The sequence below is a fragment of the Melopsittacus undulatus genome, chromosome 2 (genome assembly GCF_012275295.1).
Source record: "Melopsittacus undulatus isolate bMelUnd1 chromosome 2, bMelUnd1.mat.Z, whole genome shotgun sequence".
NCBI classification, from domain to species: Eukaryota; Metazoa; Chordata; class Aves; order Psittaciformes; family Psittaculidae; genus Melopsittacus; species Melopsittacus undulatus.
Genome location: NC_047528.1, coordinates 71787185 through 71814729, shown reverse-complemented (window position 1 = coordinate 71814729; position 27545 = coordinate 71787185). Strand labels below are relative to the sequence as shown.

Genomic DNA, 27545 nt, shown 5'->3' with positions numbered 1-27545 from the left:
TTCAGGAAAGCAATTTTTTTTTTTTGGAGGTATGCAAGATGGATACAGACATCTTCAGCTATTCTCCAGATAACAGAAAGTGGTGGAAAAGGGAAAAAATCTTGACTCTCTCCTGATTTGCAGTTTAAGGAATGCATGTATGCAGTGCAGTGAAAAACAGGCTTTACCTTTTGAAGTGCTAAAATCTCCTTCATATTAAAAACAAGAACAGAGAAGGGTCTCCTGGGGCTGCAGATGGGATGAATACATTTCCACTGTTCTTTATACAGCTTCCAATGCTGCAGCCATTCCTTCCTCTTAGTTTTCAATCTAAACCACGAGAAAGTGCAAAGACAGAAAAACAAACAAACCAAACCAAAACAAAAAAGAAACACTGAAAATGAAAAAAAAAAAGAAGTTCTCTATTTCACTTCAATCAACTGAATTAGTAAATTGGGTTTCTGTTCTTACAATGACTAGCAATAGAGTAAACATATTTTTGTAAAGGAGCAAGGATTTAATTTTTTGTTTTCTGGAGCACTGCAAGTCCCAGTGTATAAATAGCTCTGCCTGAGCCTAACAATAACTCTGCTGCCACTGTCACAGAGCAGAGCAGAGGCAAGAAAATACTGTAACAGTATTTGTCATGCTTGTCAGGGGAAACACTTTCCTACCTAAAATATTGTTAGCAGAAATGTGTATCAGTTGATCAGGTCAATTTTCTTGAGCTGGATATAAACAGTTTTGTGGTGTCTGTTCAGCCTAGAAATACTCTTCTCTCCTTTAGCAGTTACATTATTTCACACTTACCAAATAATATGCCCATGCTGTGACACCCAAATTTAGCTGCAGTTGCTCTGATATATGGATCAAGATAGCAAATTAAAATACTTAGTGAGATAGTTTAGTTAAATGACACTTAATGCTTGTTCTGCTTCCTCCAGCTGTTGCAGTTGAAACGCTGAACATAAATGAGGGATTTGGAAGATAATTTGGAATTTATGGAAGCTTTTCTTGATTGTGGTGCCCCCTCAAAATGGGCAAGATCAGGTAGAGAGAGAAAAAACCCCAACAAATGAGGGGGTAAACAAAGATTAAAGATGTCCACAAAGCAAAGGAATGATGAAACAAAATATCTTCAACAATCAAGAAAACGAAAATATTGTAATGGACCTCAGCACGAAATAGTAATAAATGAGTCAGATGTTTCATGCAGGGCAAAAATGTATGTCTTCTTGATATCAACAAAGAAGAAAACCAGGAGCAAAGAGAGAAGCCAAAAAGGTCTTAAAAAACCCACACACACGCCCAAGAAGCCAACAAACCAAAGCAAACCTTATTTATCTAAAGAGAAAAGTGAAAATGAAGGAGCCTGTGAGACAAAAAAAAAAGCAAATCAGAAAAGGTAAATGACAGGAAAACCCTCATGAAGGTCAAAGTTCATTACAGAAGGGGAAGACTCACAAAGATTTGGTCAATAAGAAGAATCAAAGAGATTCACTATCAATGAAACTAGAAGCTCAAAAATGGGGATGGAAAGGGGAATAAACAGATGAGAAAAGGATGAAAACAGGATAGAAGGACAAAGTTCAGAGGGGAGAAAGGGACTGCTCTTTGTCCAGAAAAAATGTGAAGACCACAAGTTATTACGAAAGGAAAAATGAATTTACTCCAATGACCTACATATTGGGAATTATGTTATTTAAGTCTTTCATGGAATTGTGTAGCTGAACCAGTGGAGCGCAGACATAAAACCACATCACACTGACACTTCAGTGTCCTCATGCATGTGACCCTCAAAACCAGAAAAGTGGTTTGCTGTTCTTGCCTTCTACTGTTCAGGAAACCTCAAGAAAAAAACTTTGCTACAGAGTGTAACATGCAAATGTGTAAATATCAGTAAAAGATGAGTATGTATTTATAGAAACTTGTTACTTATTGTTACAGTTGCTACTATTTCTGTGATAGATTACTTAGTCACTGTGTTGCTGTTAAGACAAAGGCTGGTTAAAGGGTATGAGGTTTAATAAGACTTAATGAAGTTTATAAAGTTATTTTGGGGAAGAACACCTATACTTCCATATTAATAGCTGCCCCAATCACCAATATCACCTGTAAGAAAGAATAAAAATATTTTCAGAGAGCTGATAGCAAACAGGGAGGGTAAATGACCATTTTGGTTGTGTGTTAAAAGGAAAATTGAACATGCAAAGAAAGTGGCACCTTCTCAATTAGATTTTAAAGATCTTTATGCCACTGTAACTCAAATCAGGATCTGTATCTCATCCATGTTTTTCTTTTATGACCATTCTTGTCAGTTCTTTCATGACACTGATTCATGGATAAAATGTCACTCTGTACTACAAAAACAAATCAGTATGTATTGTACTACAACGTATAACCTGGTTATCTTATTGACTGCATATTTCTAGACAGGCCCTCATTTGAACTTTCACTGATTTAAAAGAAAAATAACACTAATTAAATTACATGATCCTAAAATTCCCAGTCAACTTCAAAAGACTCCCATAGTGTCATTCCTGACACTTATCAAAATAATGTTTTTCACATTGTGAAAAAGGTGGCAAGGCATTTCTAATTTTAAATTCAAGGTACTGAGTAGGATTTATTGCTCATTGCTCTGCTGCTACTTAGTATGCAATTTGATAATCTGGCGACCTCTCCTAATTTTGGATTCCTGCAATGTGGAGGTCTTTATGTAAGCCAGCTACGAGCTCATACTGATCTGCTACTTACCTTTGTCAGAAGTCTGTCTTAGGTTGAGAAGAATTCTGCTTGTTTCTCTTTTGATAAAAACGACTAGCTTAGGTTAACTGAGAGGTAGTTGTTTACACTGCTGACTTCTACCCCCTGTCATCACCATCCTGAGAATTTGCTAAAATCTGAGATGTCAAGAGTTTTTACAGTACCAAAGAACCTCACTGGCCCTGCCCTGCCCTAGGGTAGATGCTTATCTGTGCACCCTGCCAATGGACCAGGATTCCCATTTCAGCTCATCCCAACATCATCATTTCCTGCCCAAGTGGACAGTTCTGTCTGTGCTCTCATCTCCTCCTGCTACTGACTGGGGTCCCTGGATAGACCTTGAACTTGAATCACCACTTTACCTAGTCAGGAACCACTGGTGAATCCTGTTAGCAACATCCAGCTCTGCTTGCTCAGCTTGGGTGGTGGAAGGCCTTTTTCCATCAGTAAAAGCACTGCCAGTGCATCACCTCAAGATAGAGAGTAAAAAATCTTGTCTTTCCAGCATTCCTAATCCATCCTTAATTTTGCTTTCTAAGGTCAAATATCTATCTGTATGGTGCTGCTACTTAAGAAAAAATCCCACAGTGTTCTCAGATAGTGGGATAAACATCTTTCAAGTACAGGGAAAATTATTTAATTGACATGGCCAGAAAACACAGGGGTTTGCCTTCCTTGTTCATATGTTAAACATAAATTTTTTATCAAATAAAAGTAATTCTATATACTTTTAAAATTAGTCTTATTCATCCTTAATGATCATTCAATGACCTTTGAAATATAGTAAAATACTTTTTTGGAATATAGTCAAATATGCAGCAAATCTGCATTGACTCTGCTTATGTGATGCATGCAGCTTTCTCATATTAATGCATGCAGTTTCCTCTGTTCCTGTTGTAGCACATAAGAACAAAAGCTCATTTCAGATATTTCAAATGAATTTTCTTTTTGTCACCTAATTCATCCCCCTGCCACTGCGCAATTGTTCCCTACAATGTATTTTTTAAGAGCTCTCTTGATGGATGGTGTCTTCTATTGTAACTTTTGTGCTACTATCATTCATTTCCTTTATTGCAGAAGACAAAGACATTTCATTGGCACACTCCTTTCACGTAGTGTTTTATCTACTAACTTTTTCAATACAAATCCTTCACAAACTTTTGCTGGAGTTTAAAAAAAGATTTTGGTGCAGGTGATTGCTCTGAGTTTGTTTGGGTTGTCCCATCCCTCAACTACCTGTGGCATTGTCTGGTCCAAATTTAATTTCTACACCTTTTGTAGAGTTGTAGACTGAATTGAATGTTAAAATCCCTGTGAATTTACTGAGAGGTTGGTTTCATCATGTTTGCCTTCTGTTCAGCAAAGTATTTGACCTTAGCTTAGGAATACTAGTAGTAGCCTCATGCTTAAATTTAGAAAACTACAATATAATCTGTGACTGAAGATGCTGAGGGCTAAACTAATCGTTCAGGCAAGGATCTACATATGCTCCTCATCTCCCATCAAATCTCCTACTCCAAAACATTTGGGACAAAAAAAAAAGTAAATTATTTTCTTGGCAAGCTGTACTGTTTCTTACTAAAAGAGTTAATCAAAATGTTTTATTTGTTTGTTATACTGACACTGATGGGTACGCTCTGAGTGATTTATTTAATGTTTTCTTAAAGTCTATAGGAAGCAGAAACCTTTCAATCAAGTTTTACCAAGTTTAAGACAAGTGTCCTGATCACTGGACAGCTCTACCTTGTACAGTAACCAGTGTTCAGCATTCAGATCTTACCTCCCTGAAGACTAAACTGATGTCTGCTTGGCAATATCCTCTAATACCAAACATATTCTTCAGTTACTCGGTATCCCATTGGTAAAACCTTGTTGCATTTTCTTCTTCCGGCAGGTACATGGATATGTATACATGACATACTACCTAATATATCCAGGTAAATCCTGGTGGTTTTGAACTATGTGGTGCATGGGCCTGGGTGCAGAATTTAAACAAAGCCCTCCCCTTGGGCTTGCTGGAGAGAATTAGCTGTGTAAAATAGTCCTACACAATGCCCAGAGAGGTCACCTGAGATGTAATCAACTACTGAATGAGTTAATCTTAAACTAGAAGAAAGCAACAAAGGAGCCAGGAAACTCCAGACATTGTCATTCCTTCTCTTTGTTAAATCTTACAGTTTTACATGTAAAAAAGACAAAATTGCTAGCACTCAAGGCAGTGTGAGATTTCTGTCACAAAAATGAGTATAATCCAGATTCTAACTTAAAACTTCTAGTCAATCATTTTCATGGGCCATGAAGGATGGGTTTTGTTGATTTTTTCCCCATGGTACATGAGTGGCAAAACGAATTCAGTCTTTTTTTATCCCTCCAATCTCTGAAGCACAGTTAAAGGATTGTAAATAGACCACTGCTGCAAATCAGGTGTTTGCTCTCTTTGGCTTCCTGATCTCCTACTTTTAATTAATTCTATAATTCAATGTAATAATTCTAGCATGCCTCAAAGTATCTTTGAAGAGGACACTTATGACAAAAACTTAATCCAGCATTTGTTGCTATTTATTGTGGAATTATGAGGTCCAGACACTGTTAAACAAGAGAGTTAAACAAAGAAAGTACATCCTTGAGCATGAAAGCCCACATCTTTTTTACTGGTCTAAGTGTATGTCCCCATAGACGTTCACTTTTACAGCTTTAACCCATTATTTTAGGAAATAATAACTAGATAGAATATAAACAAACTTGCAGTCTAGTCATTCAGTTACACTTTGTACTTCCTCAAAATTATTGAAAGTGCTTTTGGTGTTACATGACAAGACATAAATTTTATATATATGTTCTCCTCCCCATTGAAGTTAAGAGTGATGACAGCACTCAATAGATACTGTGAAATACAAACGTCTGCTTACAGGTAGTTGTTTTTTGGCTTTTGAAGCTTACAGTCAATTTTTAATTTATAGTTCTGCAAACTCACCCAATTTTAGCTCGTTTCTTTGTCAAAATCACAGATCTTTGAAGATCTGAGATAATAGTAACAGTAACAGGAAACACCAGGAAATGTTTTTCTATTGCATTCACTACCATGGCTCCTACTTCTATGCATTTTTATGCTAAACTCTCCAAGACAAGTAACCAGGCACACATTCCCCCATTTCTCATCTGTTGAAATGGAAAAGAAAATGTATTACATAAATTATTTTCAGCTGTACAACAGGTTTGTTTCAGCACTGATCAGTGATTCGCAGTGATCAATTCTGCTTCATATTATAGTGCATTGCATGCTGACAGACACTTACTGCAACCTTAGTCAAGTGATTAATTGAAACATGTGAATTCAGATAATGCTTACATGGTTGCTTAACTTTTTCTTGCCCTTCTAAAGATGGAAATCTAATTAGTTGGCTGTTTCTCTACTAATACTCTGTTTCTTTACTAGTACTGAATCAGTATTGCTAACTGAGATCCTGGCACTTAAGCTGTGCAGACAAAAAAGTACCTATAAAGGGGTCTTCCATGCTACAGCAATAACATGAATTTATCAAGCCTGACATCATGAAAAAAAAACTTAGTGAGGAATACTCAGGCCACTGTGTGCGTAGACACTGTTCTCGTTAGTTGTAATCATCTGCCAGCATCTTAAGTTTGAGAACTACCCACTAATGAAATAATTCTTTGCAGCACTCAAATAATTTATGCTTAATTTTCTCACTTGATTACAATATAAAAATTAATAAACTTTTTCATATTTAACCTGTGTTAAAAAGACACAGTAATATGTTGACCTTTACATATTTTTTTCTATCTTCAAAATATGAACACTCCTCTTGGTTACTTATAATTGGATTAAATACTTTGAGAGATAGATACTAAAAAATATTCTGTGAAATATAAATAGTACATTTACTTTCTTTTTTTTCAACCTGCTAATTGATGAACATTCAAATATGCTTCTCAGCACATAGGGGTTTTTGGTTTGTTTGTTTCGTTGTTGGTTGTTTTGGGCTTTTGTTTTCCAAAAAAAATCAATATGCTCTAACTGTTTAATAGCATTGGCTGAAAGTAAACCACTTCCTATCTGAAGATGTTAAATATTTGGGCATATAAAATGGAGAAGAAAGAGGACTTTGATGATGCCCAGGAGCTACAGGCATTGTATAATCTATTTAGTATCAAGTTTCAAGATCCAGTTAAAGCATTTCTCAGCACCTTTTCTTGATTATCACAGCCTCACTGTGAACACCAGTAGGGTTTTCTAAGCAAGCTTTTCATTGTCACTACACAGTCCTGGTGTTTGGACCTACATGGTATTCTTGACATCACCATAACTTCTAAATGACTTAGCAGCCCTGCTAGGGCAAAGCTGAAGCAGATAAACGAACAACCAGTATTCTTGTGCAATTTTTTGCAATTGCCAGTTGCTTTTCTACCCACTGACTATTTATGTTTACATTGACCATGAAACTATACCGAGACATTTGTTTTCAGTACTTTTTTTGTGCTAAAATAAGCATATTATTGCACCTTACAAGATTTTCAGAAGGATAAAACCACAAACTATCAATGTATGATATTCAATAGGATAATTTCAGTTGTAAAAAAAGCTGCAAATATTGCTAATTTTGATAAACCCGAATGTCATAATCCAATCTACATACTGTAGGCAAGAACTGCACTTCCCCTTAATACAACTTAAACATGTCTAGGACAAAAAAGTAACAGCTCACTAAAAGCAAATAGCTTTGCTGGCTAAGTGGTTTTGTTATCAAGGATATGAATTGATGCTAAAGTATCTATAATGCTTTCAGGACTGAGATTAAATTTCCACTTCTCACTGAACAGGTCCATATGGATGGATCAGAACTATGGACTGAAAAACTACCTTTACAACATCCTATCACATTGAAGAGAGACAAGATAATTAATTTAATCTTGAACACTACTGAATCTTGAGACTATTCTCACTGAGCAGGTGAGATGATTGAGAAGCTGACTTCTGTGATATAATACCATTTAAAATTAATGTACAATACACAGGCAACAGGTTGGAAAAAAAAATTAGGACACTGGGGTAATAACAAATTTATCTTATGGTTGACTAACATTTCCTAACACTAAAAGGGTCAGCCTTCCTTTATTACACTAGTGCTAGTTCTAAGTACTAAGTTATCCTGGTCTTTATGGAGTTTTTACAGTCTTGTTGACTTTTAATATGTGAGTCCACCATGATTTCTAACTTTCTGCTCCTACTGCAAACTGTAGGCAACCTATTTTGCTTTAAAATGCCAGTGTTGAAGAGGAATGTGTCTCACAAAAGTTTCATTAGAGTCCCAGATCTATGAGACCATGATGTCTATAAAAATAAATGTATTATATTTACTATTTCAATTACTATGATTGAACTGCAGCTGGAGTATGATTTTCAACAAAATTTGGGGTAAATCTTTGAATAAATTTGAAAAATGTCACAACATTTTTTGTTTCATTGGAGGAATTTGTTCTATACTACTTCATTAATTTCTCATTTCTACTAAGAGGTCACTGAAAGAACAATGACAAGAAACTACTAGTGAAATCCAGTCTTTTCCAGTTCCAAAAAAAATTTACACAAATCCATCTACAAAATTGCCCTACTAAGAACAACAAAACAAGAAATGTTGTGGGTTTTTATCTTCTTTTCAGCTTCAGGAAACTTCTGGATGTCTTAATAAAAGATACTTGAAAAATTTAATGCATTATGTGTCCTGTAATAGCTTGAGACCACATAAAAAGCTCTGAGACGAACAGAAAGGTTACTGTTTGTACTGGAATGTGAGCTTTTCTGAAGCTAAAGACATTTACAGATTATTGAGTCTTTCTGGTTGTGTTGTCTTTCAAACGTACTGTCCAGGACTTACATTCAGAAGCAACTACAAGGTTCATAGTGCACATCATCCACAGACATAGACTGGTCTCCAGCATAGTATGATCCAAGTGCACCCATCATCTGAGCATCCACTGTTCTCTTTTATTATATATTCTGCCTTTAATGGCATGGTCTTTTATGGCATACTGAGAAGTCACTTTGTTTTTGAAAGTCAGGTTTCCAGGGAATTTCTCTAATACACAAATAATTTGCTTTATTTTCTAGGAGTAATAGGATGTAAGCGACTGTAGCACACAGGATGCTCTATGTGGGTTGTGCATGCTATAACTACTTTCCTTGAACACTACTTAAGACAACATAATGCCATTTGAATATGATTTTTAAATTGGGATGAATCAGCGCTATGTTCTGAATGTAACATGCAGAATGCTGCAGGCTCAAATCCAGCACGGAACTAAAGATATTTTTGGAAGTGTAATGCTCCAGAAATTCTTAAAGACCCACTTTTTATGTTACTTGGTAAGCTGAAATTAATTTTTTAAGGTTGCAGGGCATTTTTCTCTCTCTATTTTGTAGTTGTTATTTATATTTGCATTGGCTAATGTTAACATAGAAATAGATAAAAAATTACCAGACAGTAGCTCTAAATCAGATTTATTTTTTTTTAATTTGTGTTAGCTGTGGAGTACATAAAAAAAAAATCCATAGAGATTTTTCTTTCGTCCTGTCACAAGTGCATGACACAATATCTGACAGCAAGCCACTCAAGCTGAAGTTTAAATAGTGAATTAGCTACTTTAAATGCCTTTGCCTTCATATGATCACTGAAATCTGTCAACCTTTCTCTGTTCACTCAGAACATTACTAATTTAGGTCAGGATATCTTGGATTCAAAACAGCAGTATGTTATGGTTGCTATTTTTAAACGAAGAAAAAGAACTATGATACGATCACTGAAAGTCTGTGTGTATAATGTCAATATCAAAGGACATTTACCATGGTCTTTCACTGGGGAAATGGATCTGAGACAAAAGTGTTCCTACATCGATTTTACTATGACTAAAGAAGTCTATACTTTCTACTTAGAAAGCAGAAATTTTTGTGTCAATGGGAAAATCTTACTCCTTCAAATTTTTATCTTTTATTTCTTATCCCTTCGCATCTGTTCTTTTCTGAGAAAATATATAAGGTTAGTATCATAAGACTTGATTAAAGAAAAGATATTTCCTTGTAAGAAAGCAAAAGGTTTCCTTGACAACAGTTATAGTCACATGGCAGCATTAGCTTTCTCTTTGAAGATGCTGTGCAAAAGAAGAAAGTTCTGGATAAAATGTCTTTTAAATTTACCTTCCTTTGTATTGTTAAGCAATGAAGGAACTCTAACTGCTGGCATTCGCAAGGGTAATGTAAATCCTTACTAATCTGTAACAGCATCCTCTAAGACCTTTGTTCACAACAGAGAAGACAAATAAACAATAAATGGAAAAAATCTCCTCAGGGAAGCAAGCAAAAGGACAGGAAAAAGCTAGGCAAGGTTATGGGTTCTGCCAATAGGTCTACTGGGTATGACAAGCACATCCCACAGTTTATATATGAAGCTACCATTGACATTGCTTGTTTGTATTAAGAAAGTAGAAACAATATTAAGACATATCTTTAGAATAGCAAATATTGACAGATAACTAATACTGCCTACTTCAGAGAAAATGGAAGTGTTAATTTACTTTGTGGATGTCTGAAAGGTTATGGTTTTTAAATGCTCTACAAGGGCTGAACAAGAAAGGTCTGGCATTTTCAAATAGAAGTATATTACTACCGCTTACAGTCCAAAATATCTATCACATACAAATGAATGCATCTCCATTTGCAAGTGACAGCCACTAGCCTCACCTACCCTCACACTGAGAACTTGACTGTAGAAAAAACATTTTAAGCTGGTATTATAGAACTTCATAGATGCTTCCCAGTTTTTGCTACCTGTCTAGACTCCATCTGCTGCACTCTCTCAGGACAATACTGTGTTCACAAGTTAGCATTCTTTAAGCATATGAATTCAGTTTATACTTTTAACTGTTAAAACTTATTTTAATTACTTATTTTAATTCTGTTTCACAAGGAAGGTTGCACCTGTCCAAATCAGAACTTGTTACAAAACACCCCTTCTGAGCAGACTTTTTCCTGCTTTGTCTTCTTTATTGGACTCAGATATCTTTAGACGAACCAAACCTAGAGCAATTTCTTTAAAAAAACAACAGTATTCTGTAAATATATGCTAAGTACACAGTCTGAAAACTGTAAAACAGAAAGTATTGCTCTCCATTCTCTTTTTATTTGTTTTTAATCTGTAACAGCTGAAACTGCAGAAAAGGCTAAATGAATGACTGAGAAGAGGCTGTCATCCCTAGCCAAAGAACAAAATATGTCTCATGAAATACTGTAGACAACTGGATGCTGGAGAACACTGCAACAACTAGGAATGAGAATAGCTATGAACTCTGCGATAATATAGAAAGAATCCCTGGTTGGTGAATTTGACGACACTGTTTTCAGTAACTGCAGTAGATCACAACATCCAAGAAACTCAGAATAAACAATAATTGAAATATATCCTGTTTGTTAAGTGAGGCAAAGTAGAAAATGTCTATATCAAGTTTTTTGGTGAACTTCTACTGTCTTTAAAAGTCATTATATTTGCCTGATGGGCTAGTTTTGTTCTATTGTCTAGCATGCTTCAATTTAGATTGCCATAGCAATCTTTTTCTTTTGTTTACTGAATGACATTTTCCACTGAATAATGAAATCCATTTTGAAATAGAAAAGGTGAAGTGCTGTTAGTAAAGTCACTCCAGCATTTATCAGAAACATTAGTGTATTTTTATTAGTACCAGAATATGGTGAAGATTATTATTTCTTTATAATACAGACTGTATTGCATTACTTTTCTCAGTTTTTGTTACACAGTATTACAATATATTTCCTCCTTATTAAATGAAAATTCTGCACACAGAGGAGTCTGAAAGAAGCAGTAGTTCCATTCAACTGTAGATTTGCTCTGTATCTGATGAGTTCTCTCCTTATAATTAAGTTGTCATAGCAATGCATTTTTGAAAGTACTGATTCATATGCCAATAATATTCTGGAGACAAAGCTCTTGTTAGTCTTTTAGTACTCAGTTATGCTAAATTATAACTTTAGCAAATATACAAGTACTCGTCTACTTGCCCTAGCATAAGAGCATGTGATCAGACTTAAAATAGGCCAAAGCATAATCTGATGTACACAACTGAAAGCTAAATAAAAGTTTGGGTGGCTCAGCTCAAGAAAGTAAAAGCAGATCCTTCAGCTGCTTTGTTTTAAATGTAAATGTTTAATGAATAAAACGCCCTAAATTATTACACTTTACTAGGCAGAAAGAAGTTTGCATTTTTTTTCAGAGGTGTTACTTTTTTATATTGGTACGCATATGGTACACCAAGCAGCCATGGAAAATAAGCATTGATAACGGGCAATCACAGTACTTTGCTGACACTGTTTTAGCATGTCTTGCTCTGTATTTTTAACAGAGCAATTAAATTACATATATATATATATATGTTTCAAAATTACAGAAGATCATCCTTTAAGGACTAGGACTGTATGCCTTGGCTGTTTCTAAGGCACCGATACTGTGTGTCAGCATGCACAAGTCTGAGAGCAAGACATGAATCACAAGCCAAGAAAACTGCCTGATAACTCATTCCTTCTTTTAATTCAGAATGTGAAGAATAAGGTGAATTATTTTTTTATATCATGCAAAATGTAAGGAAAGCAGGAAAAAAATGGTATATCTTATTTTCTGTGGCTGATGTAGAAGTGGAAAGTAGAAGACAAAAAATCTTTTCCTTATGTTTCTCTAGAAAAGATAAGGCTTAAATTTTGAAGGGTTACTTGAAAAGAGCATTGCATAGCACATATCCTTTAAATGCTCCTTCAAATGGCTGATGAAAGGGAAAGTTTATTGTGAATGCAATAACTGACATAAATAATATGTCTAATGAAGATATGTAGTGATGTGGTTATGAGAAATGCTTAGCCTCTAAATATAAAAATTTAAAATGGTAATTGTTCACTCTGAGATACTGACCTTCCCTGAATGATGTGAGAATCACCTCTACTTAAGTCAGACTCTAGAAGCTTGCAAGTAGGGGAAAAGTACGGAAGTACTATGAATTTAATATATGTTAAATTTACTGGGTTCTTATATATGTAGCCTAAGAGCCAAAAATGAAACCCCAAAAAGTTTTTTGGACTGAAACACAGTGGTAATCTAACAATGGCAAAGATAAAGTTACTAAAGGAACTCTGGAGTCAACAAGGGACCAAATGGCTAAGCAGTACTTTTTCTTCCCTCTCACTCCCTGGTATATACATTTTATCTTAGGGTCAAAATCATGTCTAAGAAAAAAGTGGAATATTCAATCTGAAGCTGACACACAAGCTACAACTTCCCATAAAATAAATATAGCAAGAAAATGAGAATATATGCATTAACAAGTGCATTTATGCAATAAATGCACCTTTATTCTTTATTTAGAATGGATTGTACTTTAGTTAAACAAGCACATAAATGCATAATTTTTTCCTTAACAGTTGGTAGCCTTTTTTCTACAAATTTCTGTAGGTTGCTACTTTTTTCTTCAAAAGGTGAAACTTTCAATTTTCAAAATGTAGTCTCAGACTAGTTGGACAATTGGGTGCCCATCACCAGAACTGTACAGAAGATGCTGTATATGGCTGGGATTTCACACTATGGCAGTTTCTTCTGCTAAGCCCCAGGTCTAGTGGGAGGCAGAGCTGATCAGCTTTGGTCTGTACAACAGGTATAATCTGCAGGCAGTATGTGTTTACACAGTTCCAAAGTAGCCTTAGTCAACCTAATTAACTATCTGGGGAACACAGATAAAGAACAACACAAGTCTTTTCTGGGTTGAAAGATCATTTACAGTACACAGGAAAAGACAATTGCTCCTTGATGAAATTTTTTTGTCAAGAATTTCATTATTTTTTCTTAGATAAGTAAGAATTATTAGAGTATCACCCTTTCAAGACTATCCTTAACATAATTATCTGTTTGTGGAAGTCTTCTCTGAATTAAGTGCTATTTGCCTGACTATTGGCAAGGTGAAACTAAAACATGATAGATCCTACAATCATTTCCGGATACTGGAAAATGTGTGTGCTCATGGAGGAATGGGGTAAATATTTAGGCCATAAATTGTGTTAGACATGGAGTACATGTACAGTTAGGAAAGATGATCAAACCCTGAAGACTTACAGTCTTGTAACTGATAATAGTATCATGCTGAGGTAAAGTGAAAGTTGCATAGTTTTCCATCTTTCTAGTCTGTCTTTAATGAACATGGCCTCATTAACTTTCTTGAATGTATTCCTAAATATAGGGAACGAACTGTTGCTATAGGATCCTTCTAATTTAGTTCTTTCCTGCTAGGCAAAAGCTCTGCAATATTTTGAATTAAATGTGTGAAATAATTGCTTTTCCAGGAAAAAAAAATAAAGACAAAAAGGGGTGGAGGGTGTGTAGAGAGTATTACATTATATTTCTTCTTTACCTGTGTTAATTTTCACTTAGTATAATATCACTTAACAGTATAAGAAATAGTGACTGCAGATAGACTCTGAGATTATCTATAAAGGGAGAGCTGTAATGGGAGGCTAGAAGACAAAAATACTCTAGGAATATAAGGCACTTGTTATCAGTTGCTTCATATAGAGCTGCTGAGGTATCAGAAGGAAAAAAAGAAACATACTCATTTTTCCACGAGTACCCACAACAATACAGATAGCATCAGGTGCATACAACTGTAATGCAACTATATTTATCTCCATACAAGAATAACACATGGAAGAGAGATAAAAGGGCAAACATTTAGCTGGCTGCAACAAATATCTTTACAAATATGGTTGCATTGTCTACACGGAAAAGGAATTTTTGAAGATCTGAGATCAGACAAGTAAGAAAGAAGAAGGTGATGAGCATTCCCAGACATGTACAAAAGAGAGTAGAGAGGAATATTCGACTATTACCTAATCTCACACTACACTGTAGGCTGACAAGGTAGTATATCAAAACCTCTTTGTGCTGGTTTTGACAGGGCTAGAGTTACTTTTCTTCATAGAAGTTAGTGTGGGGATGTGTATTGGATTTGTGCTGGAAACAGTCTTGATAACACAGGGATGTTTTAGCTGTAACTGAGCAGTGCTTACACAGAGCCAAGACCTTTTCTACTCCTCACACCACCCCCACAGCAAGCAGGCTGGGGGTGCACAAGGAGCTGGGAAGGGACACGAGTGACCCAGGGGATATTTCATACTGTATGGCATCATGCTCAGCATTTAAACCTGGGGAAGAAAGAATGAGAGTGGTTCGTTTGGAGTGATGGCATTTGTCTTCCCAAGTAACTGTCACACATGATGCTTTCCTGGAGATGGCCTGCCCATGGGAAGCAGAATAAATTTCTTGTTTTTCTTTGCTTGTGTGAGTGGCTTTTGCTTTACCTATTAAACTGTCAAAACCCACAATTTTTCTCACTTTTACCCTTCTGATTCTCTTCCCTGTTCCACTAAGAGTGAGTGAGCAAGCAGCTGTGTGGTGCTTAGTTGCCAGCTGGGGTTAGACCATGACAACCTTCCACACAAAAGCCACATCAGCGTTACGAAAATGTTATTGCCAGATTCTGACTGGACTTTGTCTTTTGATTGCCTTGGGGAAAGGATAAAGGGAGAAACAGTCTACATTTTGCCCCTCATGTAAGTACAACAGACTAGTCCCCCATCATTGCTTCCTTTTATTGCCCATATCCTTCAATGATAACAAAACTGAGCCTTTCCTCAGACAAGGGGTACTTCATCATGCAAAGATGTGTGTTTGAGATAAAAAGCTTCTCTGCCTGAGTGGGGGTCTGCCTACTTATCATCATAAGGCAGAATAATTTCATCCAACCTTAGATACAAAATGGTATTAGATAAGCACATCTTTATTGCTTGGTTCTTTCTTATAACTATTGAAATCAAGATATATAGGCAAAAAAGTGGTAACAAAATTTTGTAGGCAATATTTTCACTTTGCCTAGTTTAAAGTAAAAGAGTCAGGTAAAGAGTCAGCCTACAGATGACATAGAAGATAAAGTTTCCAACTTATTTTAAGTTTGTCCATTAACTATTAAGCAAGTCCTTTCCCAAGGTACATAAAAAAAAATCATAGAATCACAGAATGGTTTGGGTTGGAAGGGACCTTAAGGTCATCTGGTTCCAACAACCCTGCCATGGGCAAGGATACCTTACACTAGACCAGGCTGCTCAAAGCCCCATCCAACCCAGCCTTGAGCACTTTCAGGAATGGGGCAGCCACAGTTTCACTGGGCAACCTGTTCCAGTGCCTCACCACTCTCACACTAAAGAACTTCTTCCTAATATCTGACCTACCTAAATCAACCCTCTTTCAGTTTAAAGACATTCCTCCTTTTCCTGTCACTACACTAAAATGTCCTATCACTGTCCTAAAATGCTACATCAAAGCTTGTCTTGGACCATCATTCTGAAGCTTTAACACAAGTTGCCATTTTGAGTGTCAACTGGGATGAGCCAAATGTGTATTTGACTTTATTTGGCACAGAGATTTATAGAAAGGGAAATATGCATTTGTTAATGTGGAAGTTAATACCAGAAACAGCAAATTGTTAGATAAAAAGAAGAAAATCAATGGGAAATGCCTTTTCCTTGGCCTAAAAGTGGAATTATATTATTCATAAAAAGCATGAAAAGAGACCCTATAATACTGTATTCATTTATTGGATACTTATGACTTTGACTCAATGTTTCCCCTGTACTTTGCAATTCCAGTAATAAAAATGGCCATTCTGTCATCATACATCTGTTGTTATTCAGCAATAATATTTTAGGAAGACATAACAGTTAACCGTGACAACTCAATTCTATAACACAGACTGTCTTTCAGGCAAAATTAGTTACAGATACCATAGATCTCAGTATTGTATTGATATGTAATATAAATGCATAGCAGAAAACTAATGTTAAATGTTAAAATGGTGAATAGGTGTGTTCTAGCAAAAAGAAAAATGGAAAAGTATTTAAAAGGCTAGATATTTTAAATAAACTTTTGTTACTATAGCCCAAGGCTTTTTCCTGATGCTTTTCAAGTTGCAATAAAAATTAAATTAAATATTTAAAATGTGAACAAGTAAGTTTACTTACTGTTTCCTGGATGCCAGCGCACTGCATTTAAATATGCATTGCAGTAATGGAAGAGAAATTCATGGTTGGATTGGGTAACTTTTCCTTGAAGTAAGGGCATCAGGTCATGTCCATCAATAATTCTGAGTAAGAAAGCATTTCAAAATCAGAAGGTTAACCCAAACCTCACTTTACTGAAAAGATTTCATAACTCTGCATTTCTATTACTTAAAAAAAAGAAATCTGAATAGCCACTTCTAGTTGGTCAATTTAGAGAAAAACCTCAGGTGCTCTTTCCCTTTGTTTTTTTACATTATTTAATGTAAATTTTACATTTTTCCATTAGGAAAGCTTGTTTTCTCAACAAAATTTTATTTTTTTCTTTACTTTTTTTTGAGAAAATGACCACACATTCATGAATTAATTGTGACAACACAGCTCTCCATGTATACCTGCTAAAACTGCTTGGCACTAATTTGGCCAAACTAACCTTTAAACAAGAGAAAAACACACTATATTATGTTAGCATCCCCAGAAGTAATGGTAAGAACTCTGTCCAGCAAATTATGTATGCCAGGATTTGAAACAGGAGTAATTTCGAAGTTGGAAATGAACTATGTCTAAATATGTATTTTTCAACTACAGAAAAGCCTTTGAATTGCTGAAATCAGCTGGCACGGAAGAAATCACAATCTGTACTTTAGATCTGTGTGAATTACAAATGTTACAAGAAAATTCTGGAAGAAATTATTTTTACTGACATACAGTTCAGCAGGTTTTTTTTAAGCATTTTGAGCAACTTCTCACAAAAACTTTTTTGAAACTTTTTTCAAAGTTCAATAATGCTCATTACTGTGTAAAACCCTTTTCACATTAGTCTAACTACTACAACATAGGTACTAACTTCACTTTTTTAAGCCTGTCATATGTATTAAATTCTTGGCAGCAACTGTATGCAAAGACACTTCTCAAAGGACGGGCAGGAAAACGTCCTGGAATTTTTAAAGCTATACTGTCCAATAACTGCTTTCTGGGTGCATCCCTGTCTGTGGGAGTCTGTTGAATTAGAGTCTTTTTCATTTTTCATCTGTCGTGTTTTCTTGCCTGAGTAATGCACTTTTGTTTTGTCCCTTGGCTTGCTCACTGTCAAGCTGGGAGCAGGACCGAGGCATGCCAATTGTACACTTTCTGTTCTTCAGCATGTTGATAGGGAAAAAAATGTCTCCAGCAAGATGTTTCCAGTACTCTTGCATTCCCACAACTGCTGGTTTCAGCAGGTATGGAAGACTTTTCTTCCTGACCCACCAATGAAGCAGTAATTATGGCTTCTAGTCTACACAGAAGAATCAGAATAGAGCAACTTGCAAGTGGAAGGTACACAAGTATATTGGGATTTCTGTCAGAGATCAAAATAAAACATCTGTGCTTGGTCTTCACTCAAGCAGTATGAACACAAAGTGCATAAGATCTGCTCCCATTAAGAACAATCTGAAATGCTTAACAGAGTTACTTCTTGTAGGGCATCTCTCAAGACCAGCCTGACTAATTTTTCATGTCTTACACATGTTCTGCCCTGACATTTCCTTCAAGCATTAAATGAATCATCATTAGCAGAGTGTCTCTGCTCACCACTGGTTTTTTCCCCAGGGATTCTGGATACTTTCTGCTCAGAAGCTGTTTGTGTGTGGTAGATGTTTTCAAAGCATATGCATATCAGCAGGTTTCTCTATTTATTGGATTCAGATGGCAAGAGACTTTAGGTGGAGGCACCTTGATGCTGAGACTGGGTATCTTCTGAACAAGACAAAACACAGGTATGTAGGAATGCCAATAAAGCATCTTATGAATCTTAGAAGTCCAGTTTTCTTATTAGGCTTCAAAACTCTGTAAGTGATTATTTTCACTAATTTCAGTAGAGAATAAAAAAACCCCAGAAACTGTGAGAAAAGCCTAGCTGGCATTTTGATGTGTTTTGTTATGCTTAGCAGGCCAAGGTTGACCTCGTAAAGTTCAATTTACACTTGCAGTTCCTTTTCTACCACATTCACTCATGCAAAACACAGACTTTTTTTATACATTCATTTTTGATTTTAGGAAATAATTCTAAGGCCTGATTTGACAGTATGTCGCTCTTGGTGCTTGTTCTAGTTTTGGCTGGGATGGAGTAACCAGGTTTGCCTGGGTAACTGTCATCAGGTAGATTCCATACATGCCATCCACATCCCATCCTGGAAGTAGCAGCTGTATTTTAACCTAAAGTTTCCTTAGTGTTATAACTTTTATAGACATAGACATTGTTGCTCCTAAGTAGCATTTACCCTGATTAAGGATTTTTCGGTTTCATCCTCTGGCAGTGAGAAGGGGCACAAGAAGACAGGAGAGATCAGAGACAGGACACCTGACCCAAACTAGCCAAAGGGGTATTCTGTATCACAGCACATCATGCTCAGTATATAAACTGGGAGGGGTGGGAGGGTGTGGGGAAATGGGGGAAATTAGACCACTTCACCCCAGCACCACAAAGTTATAACACTAAGGAAACCTTAGGTTAAAATGCAGCTGCTACTTTCAGGATGGGATGTGGATGGCATGTATGGAATCTACTTGATGACAGTTACCCAGGCAAACCTGGTTACTTATCTCAGTGGTGGGATTTACATTCTTTCAATTCTCCTCCTCATCCCACCCGGGCAGAGGGTAAGGCAGGGGGTGAATGAACAGCTGCATGGCACTGAGTTACCAGATGTGTTTAAACCTCAACAGCTGTATTCTCTTCTTTTTGCTTGGTGCTTGCTCTGCAAGTTAAGATGTATTTACATATTATGTTTCTGCAAAACCTTTAAGTATGTTGATATTAAAAGAGACAGCATGCTACTGTAAGTGATCACAAAAAGGTGGTTTTAAACTCTATTTTTTTATTTTCCTTTCCACCTCTATCTTAATAGACATCACCAGAATGTATAAAACACTCATGAGACTTCCTCCAAAACAAAGATGACTACAGAGCGCACCTGTCGGAGGGTAACTGTGCCTCAGCAAGTTTGACTATGGTAGGAAATATGTCCATGTTACTTGTGGGTTCATCAAGATGGGCACCAGCCTGTATCATTCCAGGCCAACGAAGAAGCCCTGGTACACGAATACCTCCTTCCCAGTTCGTTGATTTTCCACCTGAAAAATGTAAGTTTTGTTTGCTAAGAAATCAATTTCTTCTTATAAAAATAGCCACCCAATAAGATTTAATTTCCAAATATTAAACATTCTGTCTGTCTAGAACCTTTTCATCAAATACTTTGTCTTATTTTCAATTTGCTAGGTTTAGATTTTCCACATACATTCAGTACTTTTATCATAGTAAATCTACTAACATATGTTAGAGCTTATAAAATGTGTTTAGTTTACAAACAAAATTAAGTAACGAATGTAGGAGATAAAAAGGCACCTTGCAGGCATCTTAAGGGAGAACTTTGCTTAGTGTGACACATAGCTACGTGAAAGCATAACCAAAAAACAGGAACGGAAAATAAATTGAGGTAGGCCTATATGACTGAGATATGAACCCAGAGATGATATAAGATAAGGATATCAGCTATAAAGATAAGATATAGACATAAGATATTTTAATAAAGATATTAAAAGGGTGCCTAATGACTTTAGGTAGAAGAAAGTACTAACTTAAGTATGTTACTGAATTCTGCAGTGCAATAGGAGAATTTAAATTAGCTGCAAGGATGGCAGATCACTGTTGTAAAGACCTTTTAACTTGCAAACAAACACAGTTGCATCAAATGCACTATCAACTGACTGCATTCAACACTACATTGCAGCCATTTTCTTTGTTTCTACAAAATCCATCACTGGCCAGCCCACATGAAATCCTTGCAGATAGGCAATGTCTTTATCATATTACTACTATTACTTATATATGATTTTAAAAGCTCTGTATGAAGACCTATCACATGTTCTATTATTAATGTCTTACAATCATGTGATTATGTACAGCACTTTGGGTTGATCTTTGAAATTCATATATCACTTTGGAAAAAAAAAATCTCATGAACAGATGAGTTTTGGACATGGTTAAGCATGGTCAGGGCCAGGCATTTACAACTAAATTGAGATTGGTTTATATAATAGAAATGTCAGAAAGAAGAGAAATATGTCTGTTGAACCCCTATCCTTAACTGAATCAAACAGCAATTCAGGGTTCTGACAAAAAAATACTATAAGCATATTTTTTCATATCTCTCTTTTTCAAGTAAAAAACCCACAAAAGAACAAAATATTACAACAAAGTACTTCAACAGTTCTGTCTCCTCAGCCTCTTAGACCTTTGAAACACCACATAGATGTTAATGTATTTGGTGTCAAGCCCAGACCTTGCCATACATGCTGCCTACCTTACTGACTCCTCAATGATCTTTTCTCTTTTAGCACGGGGGGATTCAGAAAACAGCTGTTTTTCTGCAGCTTTTTCACTGCTCAATTAGGTTTTCTACCGGTTTTTCATTTTTCATAGAGGTAAGTAGCAATTTCAAGAGAGAAAATTCTCTTTTGCATAGATCTGTATCCTATATATAAATATACACACACACACACATATATATACACACACAGTCTTGTGGCTGAAAAGTCTTTAGTTCATGATTATTTGTAATACACATTTTTTGGTTAGTTTTTTCATGGGCTTTATCAGAATTCATAATATTGAATAGTCAGGGACACGTAATTGTCTAGTCCAAAATCAGAAAGCTCAGACTTTCTAATATCCAACATTACATCAAGCAACAATATGTGCTTTAGCTGTTTTTCGAAAACAGTGCCAAGTTCAGAGCTCATACAACTACTTGTCTTTTAGAGCAGACTGAAAAATTTACTCTTGTCACTGTGTCACATGCAGTTTCATTCTCACGATAAAGCATGTGATTTCTTATCCTAAAGCTCAGGAAAGAGATACTTGCATTATTTATGTTTACACTGTTGTAGAAAATCCAATTTTAAAAAAGAAAAGTCTAAAGAAAATATAGATTTATGTTTATTAATATGTTTGGTGAGGTTTAAAACACCTATCACCTAGGAGAAAGAAGTGTTCGCCCAACAGTACAAAGATTGGTTGTTAATACAGCTGAGACCAGGGTAGGTCTCAATGGACTGTAGAAAAGATGGCTCTGCCCATGTATGACAGTCATTAGGTTTTTAAAAGTCTGGTGAGGATGATGTGTTACTTAGCAGGAAAGTGTTAAGATTAATATCCTGACAGAACTATGGTTCACAGAAAAACCTACTGAATAAAAATACAAGAAAAGTAAAAGGACATAAAATTACAGGTATCCTCAAATTAAGATATTTTCAGTGAATAGCTATGCTGGGGAGATGATTTAGTTCATGAGATGGATCCTAGCTCTGTGTACATACCACAGCAGCTTGTTGGATGGACAGTATGGACAGACAGAAAACTCAGCCAATACCATAGGTAGCTTTTAGTGCAAGGTTTCCTTTATTTCTCTATACCTGTCTGAACCTAGTAACAGTGCTAGATAGACTGGATTGTTTAAATAAATTCTTGTTTTATTGTTGCATTCTGTATAATCTGAAGACAGAGCAATTTCAAGATAAGTGGAATTCCATTCCCACACATTGAAATTCTTAAAACCTAGATATTGGATCACTTTCACAGCTCCTATGTTCACAGCACAATTTTTTTGAGTCATTACAGAACAGGACAAAAAACTTGCACATTACCCAAGCACAAAGGGTGCACTCAGCAAACTCGCCTCCCTACTGTGAGATACAAAAAGCAAAACGGACTCCACAGCATGGCTATCTCCTCACTTATGTCTATGAAGAAGTAACTGCTGTTTTCCTATCAAAAGACTAATTGGAGCATAATTTTTTTATATCTCTGGAGGTTAGGAATAGCAAGGAACCAGGGCAGGAATTATAGTTCCATTGCAGAAGACTGTCTTTTATTATCTATGCCTACATGGTGTTCATCTTCATTAGAACTAGTTTTACTGACATCACTAGAGTTGCTTAATGATATGATTACAAATCCCTTGATATACATTGTCATTACAACTCTAGCTGTTAAACATTGCTCAAGCTAGCTATGTTCTTTTTTCTTTAAAAAAAAACAACCAAGGTTTCACTACTAATGCTGGAAACATGAATCAAACATCCAAATAGCTAAACTATTAGAAGGAAAATTAAAAAATCACAGCAGGTCATTATTTTAAAATAACATATTTTGATATTTAAGGATCTGACTCATTAGTTTTGTATTTTGTTTGTACTTGGCAACACTGAAACAGAGAAAAGGCAGCAACCTAGTAGTCTTTATGCCCAGCAAACGCTAGGCAGCCTAGCTATATATTATTTTACTTCTCTTAAATTCTTCTAAAAATATTTTTAAAACAGCATAAAAGACCCTGGGCTGTATTTTCATGCTTAGCTATCTATGCTTTCTGAGTAGTTGCACCCTTCAGTGCTATATTGAACAATAGCCTACATTTACCTTTCCTGAAAAATCTGCAGGAGCAGACTAAGTACAGACATAACTCTCCACAGTCATCCACAACACGATGCCAAATTTCCATTTTAACCTCATTTTAAATCTTAGCTAGGAGAATATCTCTTTTTTTCTCCCTCTGGTTTAAATTGACTGTGATTACTGAACTCTGGGAATAGAGCTTTTACAAAAGACGAAATATAAAAGGAAACTCTGTGGTATATCACTATTAATATTTTGAATGATGAATGATGAAAACTATTTAAAATAACTCTCTTAGATCATTTGGGTTATAACCATACTGCCCTTTCTGTCCTTCTTACATTCTTCTAAAAACAAAGCTTCCAAACCCTATTAATTCTCTTGAATGATAGAAAAATGCAAGGAAATTAATCATTCTACCCACGTGTAGTGGACTTAATGCTACTATTCGTTACCTTAGTAAATGATCAAACAGCAATTTATTTTCAGTGGCAAGTTCACTATTCTACTGATTTTTAATCTGGTTTATATACCTTTGTTAATTTTTAACTTGAGCTGCTCTTGTACAGGTGAATGTAACAGATATAGCTCATTTGGATGAATCTGACCTATCTTTCCATCAAATCAGAGGGTTTCTAAAGGTATTTTCTGTTTCAGTTAAAATTACAAGATGGGTTGATTGCATAAAAATCTGGATTGCTTCAGAGAAAATATAAACATACAGTACATTTGAAACAAAACTCAGTTCCAGCTCTCATTACAATCTAAGAGGAAACTCCAGCTAATATCACTAAATATGCAGTAGCAGAGTTCCTGAGGCCAGAGTAATGGTCAGCTTGATTATTCTGACTTACAGATAGGAAAGGGTTTACTATTGGCTTCAAGAAACACTGATGAATGAACTTATTTCTGCAGTATAGGAAATTATATAAAAATAATAAGCTTCAATAAAATATTGAATAGTTGATTCTTCCAGTCCTTATTTAGCACTCACAGACCTGTAGTAGATGTAAAAATCAGGGTCTAAGTCCTTTAGGCACATCCAGTATTATTTTTCATGGATATTAACAAAGTATCTATGAATATACCTATTTTTAAGGCACAAAGCACTTAGAATGAATGTTGTACAAACGGTTTACCATTATCAGTGTTTGACTCCATTAGTACACTCATGATCTACTCTAGCAGCATGACAGTAATCAAGTCCCTGTATTCATTGTGTTAAATGCTTCACAAGTACAAAGAAAGACAAGTTTTCTAATATGCAGGTCCAAGGTATAGGCAAATTATGTTTTGATACACATCAAAAAGAAGCTGACAGAAAGAGTATTAAGAGATACAAGGAGACTCCATAGAAAATCCCACTCGTAACAGAGTGGAATAGATGTCAACAACTGACAATGAGCGAGGGTTTCCACTGTTTGAATATGTACCAGTGAAATATTATAACACTAAAAGGTAGGGAAAAAAGATTTTAATGCCTTTACTGTTTACTGCCATGAAGTACAGAATGGAAGAGATGCATTTTACAGTACAATTTTATAAAACTTATTCAAGAAATAAGTAATTAAGCACCTAAATAAAACTTACCACAATATAATTAGATTCAATATCTCAGGGCACCAAAGAAGAATATAATGGCATCCTTAAGACCATCTTAAACAGTGTGCTTATTTAATTGACCAAATGTTCTATTCATCTTATCCTAAAATAAGGATCTAAAGTATTTTGGAAAAATAATCTTAGGTAGCTAGTTCCTAAAGGAAAGCTAAGATGACTAGCTCAAATGGACATACTTAAATTGTAGATGTCATAATAATGAGAAAGCAAGTGAAAAACATGTAAGAAGTCAGTGCAGATATGCTGCATATCACATTCAAAAACAATACCCCAAAGTTCCATACCTTTCAACACAGAGATATCACAGAAAAAAAAAACCAAAACAACAAAACCTTCAAACAAACAAAAAAATCTTGGAAAAATACCTTAGAAAGTTTTAAGAGACTTCAGTTAAACACAATAGTTGCCATATTTTGATCTAAAAATGTTAATTTGAACAGGGTGAAAACTACTCTAATTTATAAGTCATAACAACTTTTATGTTATAAACAACTTAGAGGTTACAAATTATACATTATTACGACAAATTATACATTATTATGACTTACGTGACAATATATTAAATATCATTCAGTTACCCAATATGAAAGTTAAAGAGATAGACAGGAAAATACACAGAAACTAAGATTTACAAAGAAAAAGAATCACAAACTTGAAGTTTCCAAAGAAAATAACTGGCCCAAATGACTCAAAGGACCACTAAGTTCACAGGAAATACTAGGTTTCCCTCTCTGATCACGGATCAAAATACTGAGTAACCAGGAAAAGTGTGTTATCATGTATGTACCCAGGAGTTCTTAAGGAGTTCAGGTAAGAAAGTCTTGAGTTATTGGGAAAAAAATTCTTACTGAAATAGACACTTTTTTTTTTGTTTTAGAGGCTTTATCCAGATTTTAGCCTTTGAAAGATCTTGAGAAGGACCTTCAGAAACAGCTTCAGGAACATAAATCATGGGTTAGGAGACAAAAGGTTGTCATGAATCAAAATCTGACTAACAGGCAGGAAACAGATAAGAGAAACAGCCTGTGACACTATGCAAAAAAGTTAATATTAAGGTACCTTGATGCTACTCTGTGTTACATCCCTTGCTATTTTAATATATTTACTTCAATTTCGGAAGGGAAGTGAGCTGTGGAATAGAAAATTCCATGTATGACACGTTGATCAAATTCAGAAGAAAAGATAATGCACTTCACGCCAAGCTGGATGGAACAGGAAACAAGATGCAGGTTCAAAATCTATAAAAGTATTTGCAGCAAAAATGACCATCAGAATAAAAATTACTCATTCTATGTATTCTAACTAAGGTCTACAGCCTTAGTTATTCATACCATAACATTCACTGCACACTTAAGGAAAAGGACCGGTGCAAAGACTAATGCTTAATGCACATCTGTAATCAGTAAGATACAAAGACAATAGACAATCTATAAGACCTAATGGATAATATTAACGAGTAAGTATACAAACACGTAGTGGCAAAATGTGAAAGGCAATACTTGCAAAACAATTTTTAAAGAACATATTGCGCAATTAGAAAGAGTTAAAAGAAGAAAATAATGAGAAATTAGGGACAAAAAACCATCAGACCATCAGTTAAGACTAAAGACAGAGACTGGAGAGACAAGTCTTTTCTGAACAAGGTATTAAAGAGAAAGAGGCATAATAAAAGTATATAAAAGAAAGGTAAGCTGGGGAAGTTACAATAAGTTTTCTTTCCTTTATCCTATATCAATGAGGAAACAGTATTAAACTTAATCATAGGATCATAGAGTAGTTAGGATTGGAAAGGACTTCAAGATGTTCAATTAAATTTGCAACAGTTCCATTTCAAAACAGTAAATAAAAGCATTGTGCTTTCACTGACAAATAATTTAGGCTATGCTAAGAATTTAGAAAGAGTCAAAAGTGGTATTTCATCCTCCTAGCATTTATATAACTAATGCTAAAGTTCTTTGTAGAATCTAAATTGACAGGTTTCACACCTTAAACCAAGGTTATACTGTCTGGCTTTAGGAAAATATCTTCTTAGGGTCCTTCTTTATTTACTACACAGCTCCTGCACCTTCCTCCAAGGAAGTATCCTGATAATTGTCAGAAAAATGCAATTGAAAACATAGGCCATGATTTTGATCCATCACTGCAATATTACTATATAATGTCTTCTGGAAAGGATATTGAAGAGAGAGACTGTAAATGTAAATGACAGCAAGTAGTTAAACACTATGTTAGCTCTGGTTTCTAATTTCAAGGTCTATACAAATTTATGGTGACTGTTGCAGTCAGAACCCAAAGTAATAAAACCTTCAAAAGCAATTTCCCCATTCTGCATTCAGTCTTGCTGCATTAGCCTAACTCTCCAAACTCCTCTTAAAATTTATTATTGGTGCTCATTTGGCTGGATATCAAGACAAATTAGTGCGTTTGAATTGTGGAGATCTGTTGAGAGCTTTTGATTTTAGGGCAGAATCAATTATTGCTGAGCATACTGCTCCAGCTCAGACAAGAGGGTTAAGTATCTTAATTCATATTCATGCAGTGCTCATGTGCAAAAAGATAAGTAGTGGAGGCTGTCTA

At 35.4% G+C, this 27545-nt stretch overlaps 1 protein-coding gene across 5 annotated transcripts in view; it reads right to left on the bottom strand.

The window, feature by feature from the left end:
- Positions 1–27545, bottom strand: part of STS (steroid sulfatase) — a 102219-nt gene that overhangs the window by 10358 nt on the left and 64316 nt on the right. For all 5 annotated transcript variants that reach the window (XM_031050991.2, XM_031050992.2, XM_031050993.2 and 2 more), the window contains 2 exons: positions 19870–20029; positions 16880–17001 (listed from right to left, as the gene is read on the bottom strand). In XM_031050991.2, the coding sequence (XP_030906851.1) occupies positions 16880–17001; positions 19870–20029 (282 nt within the window). The remainder of the gene's footprint in view (positions 1–16879; positions 17002–19869; positions 20030–27545) is intronic.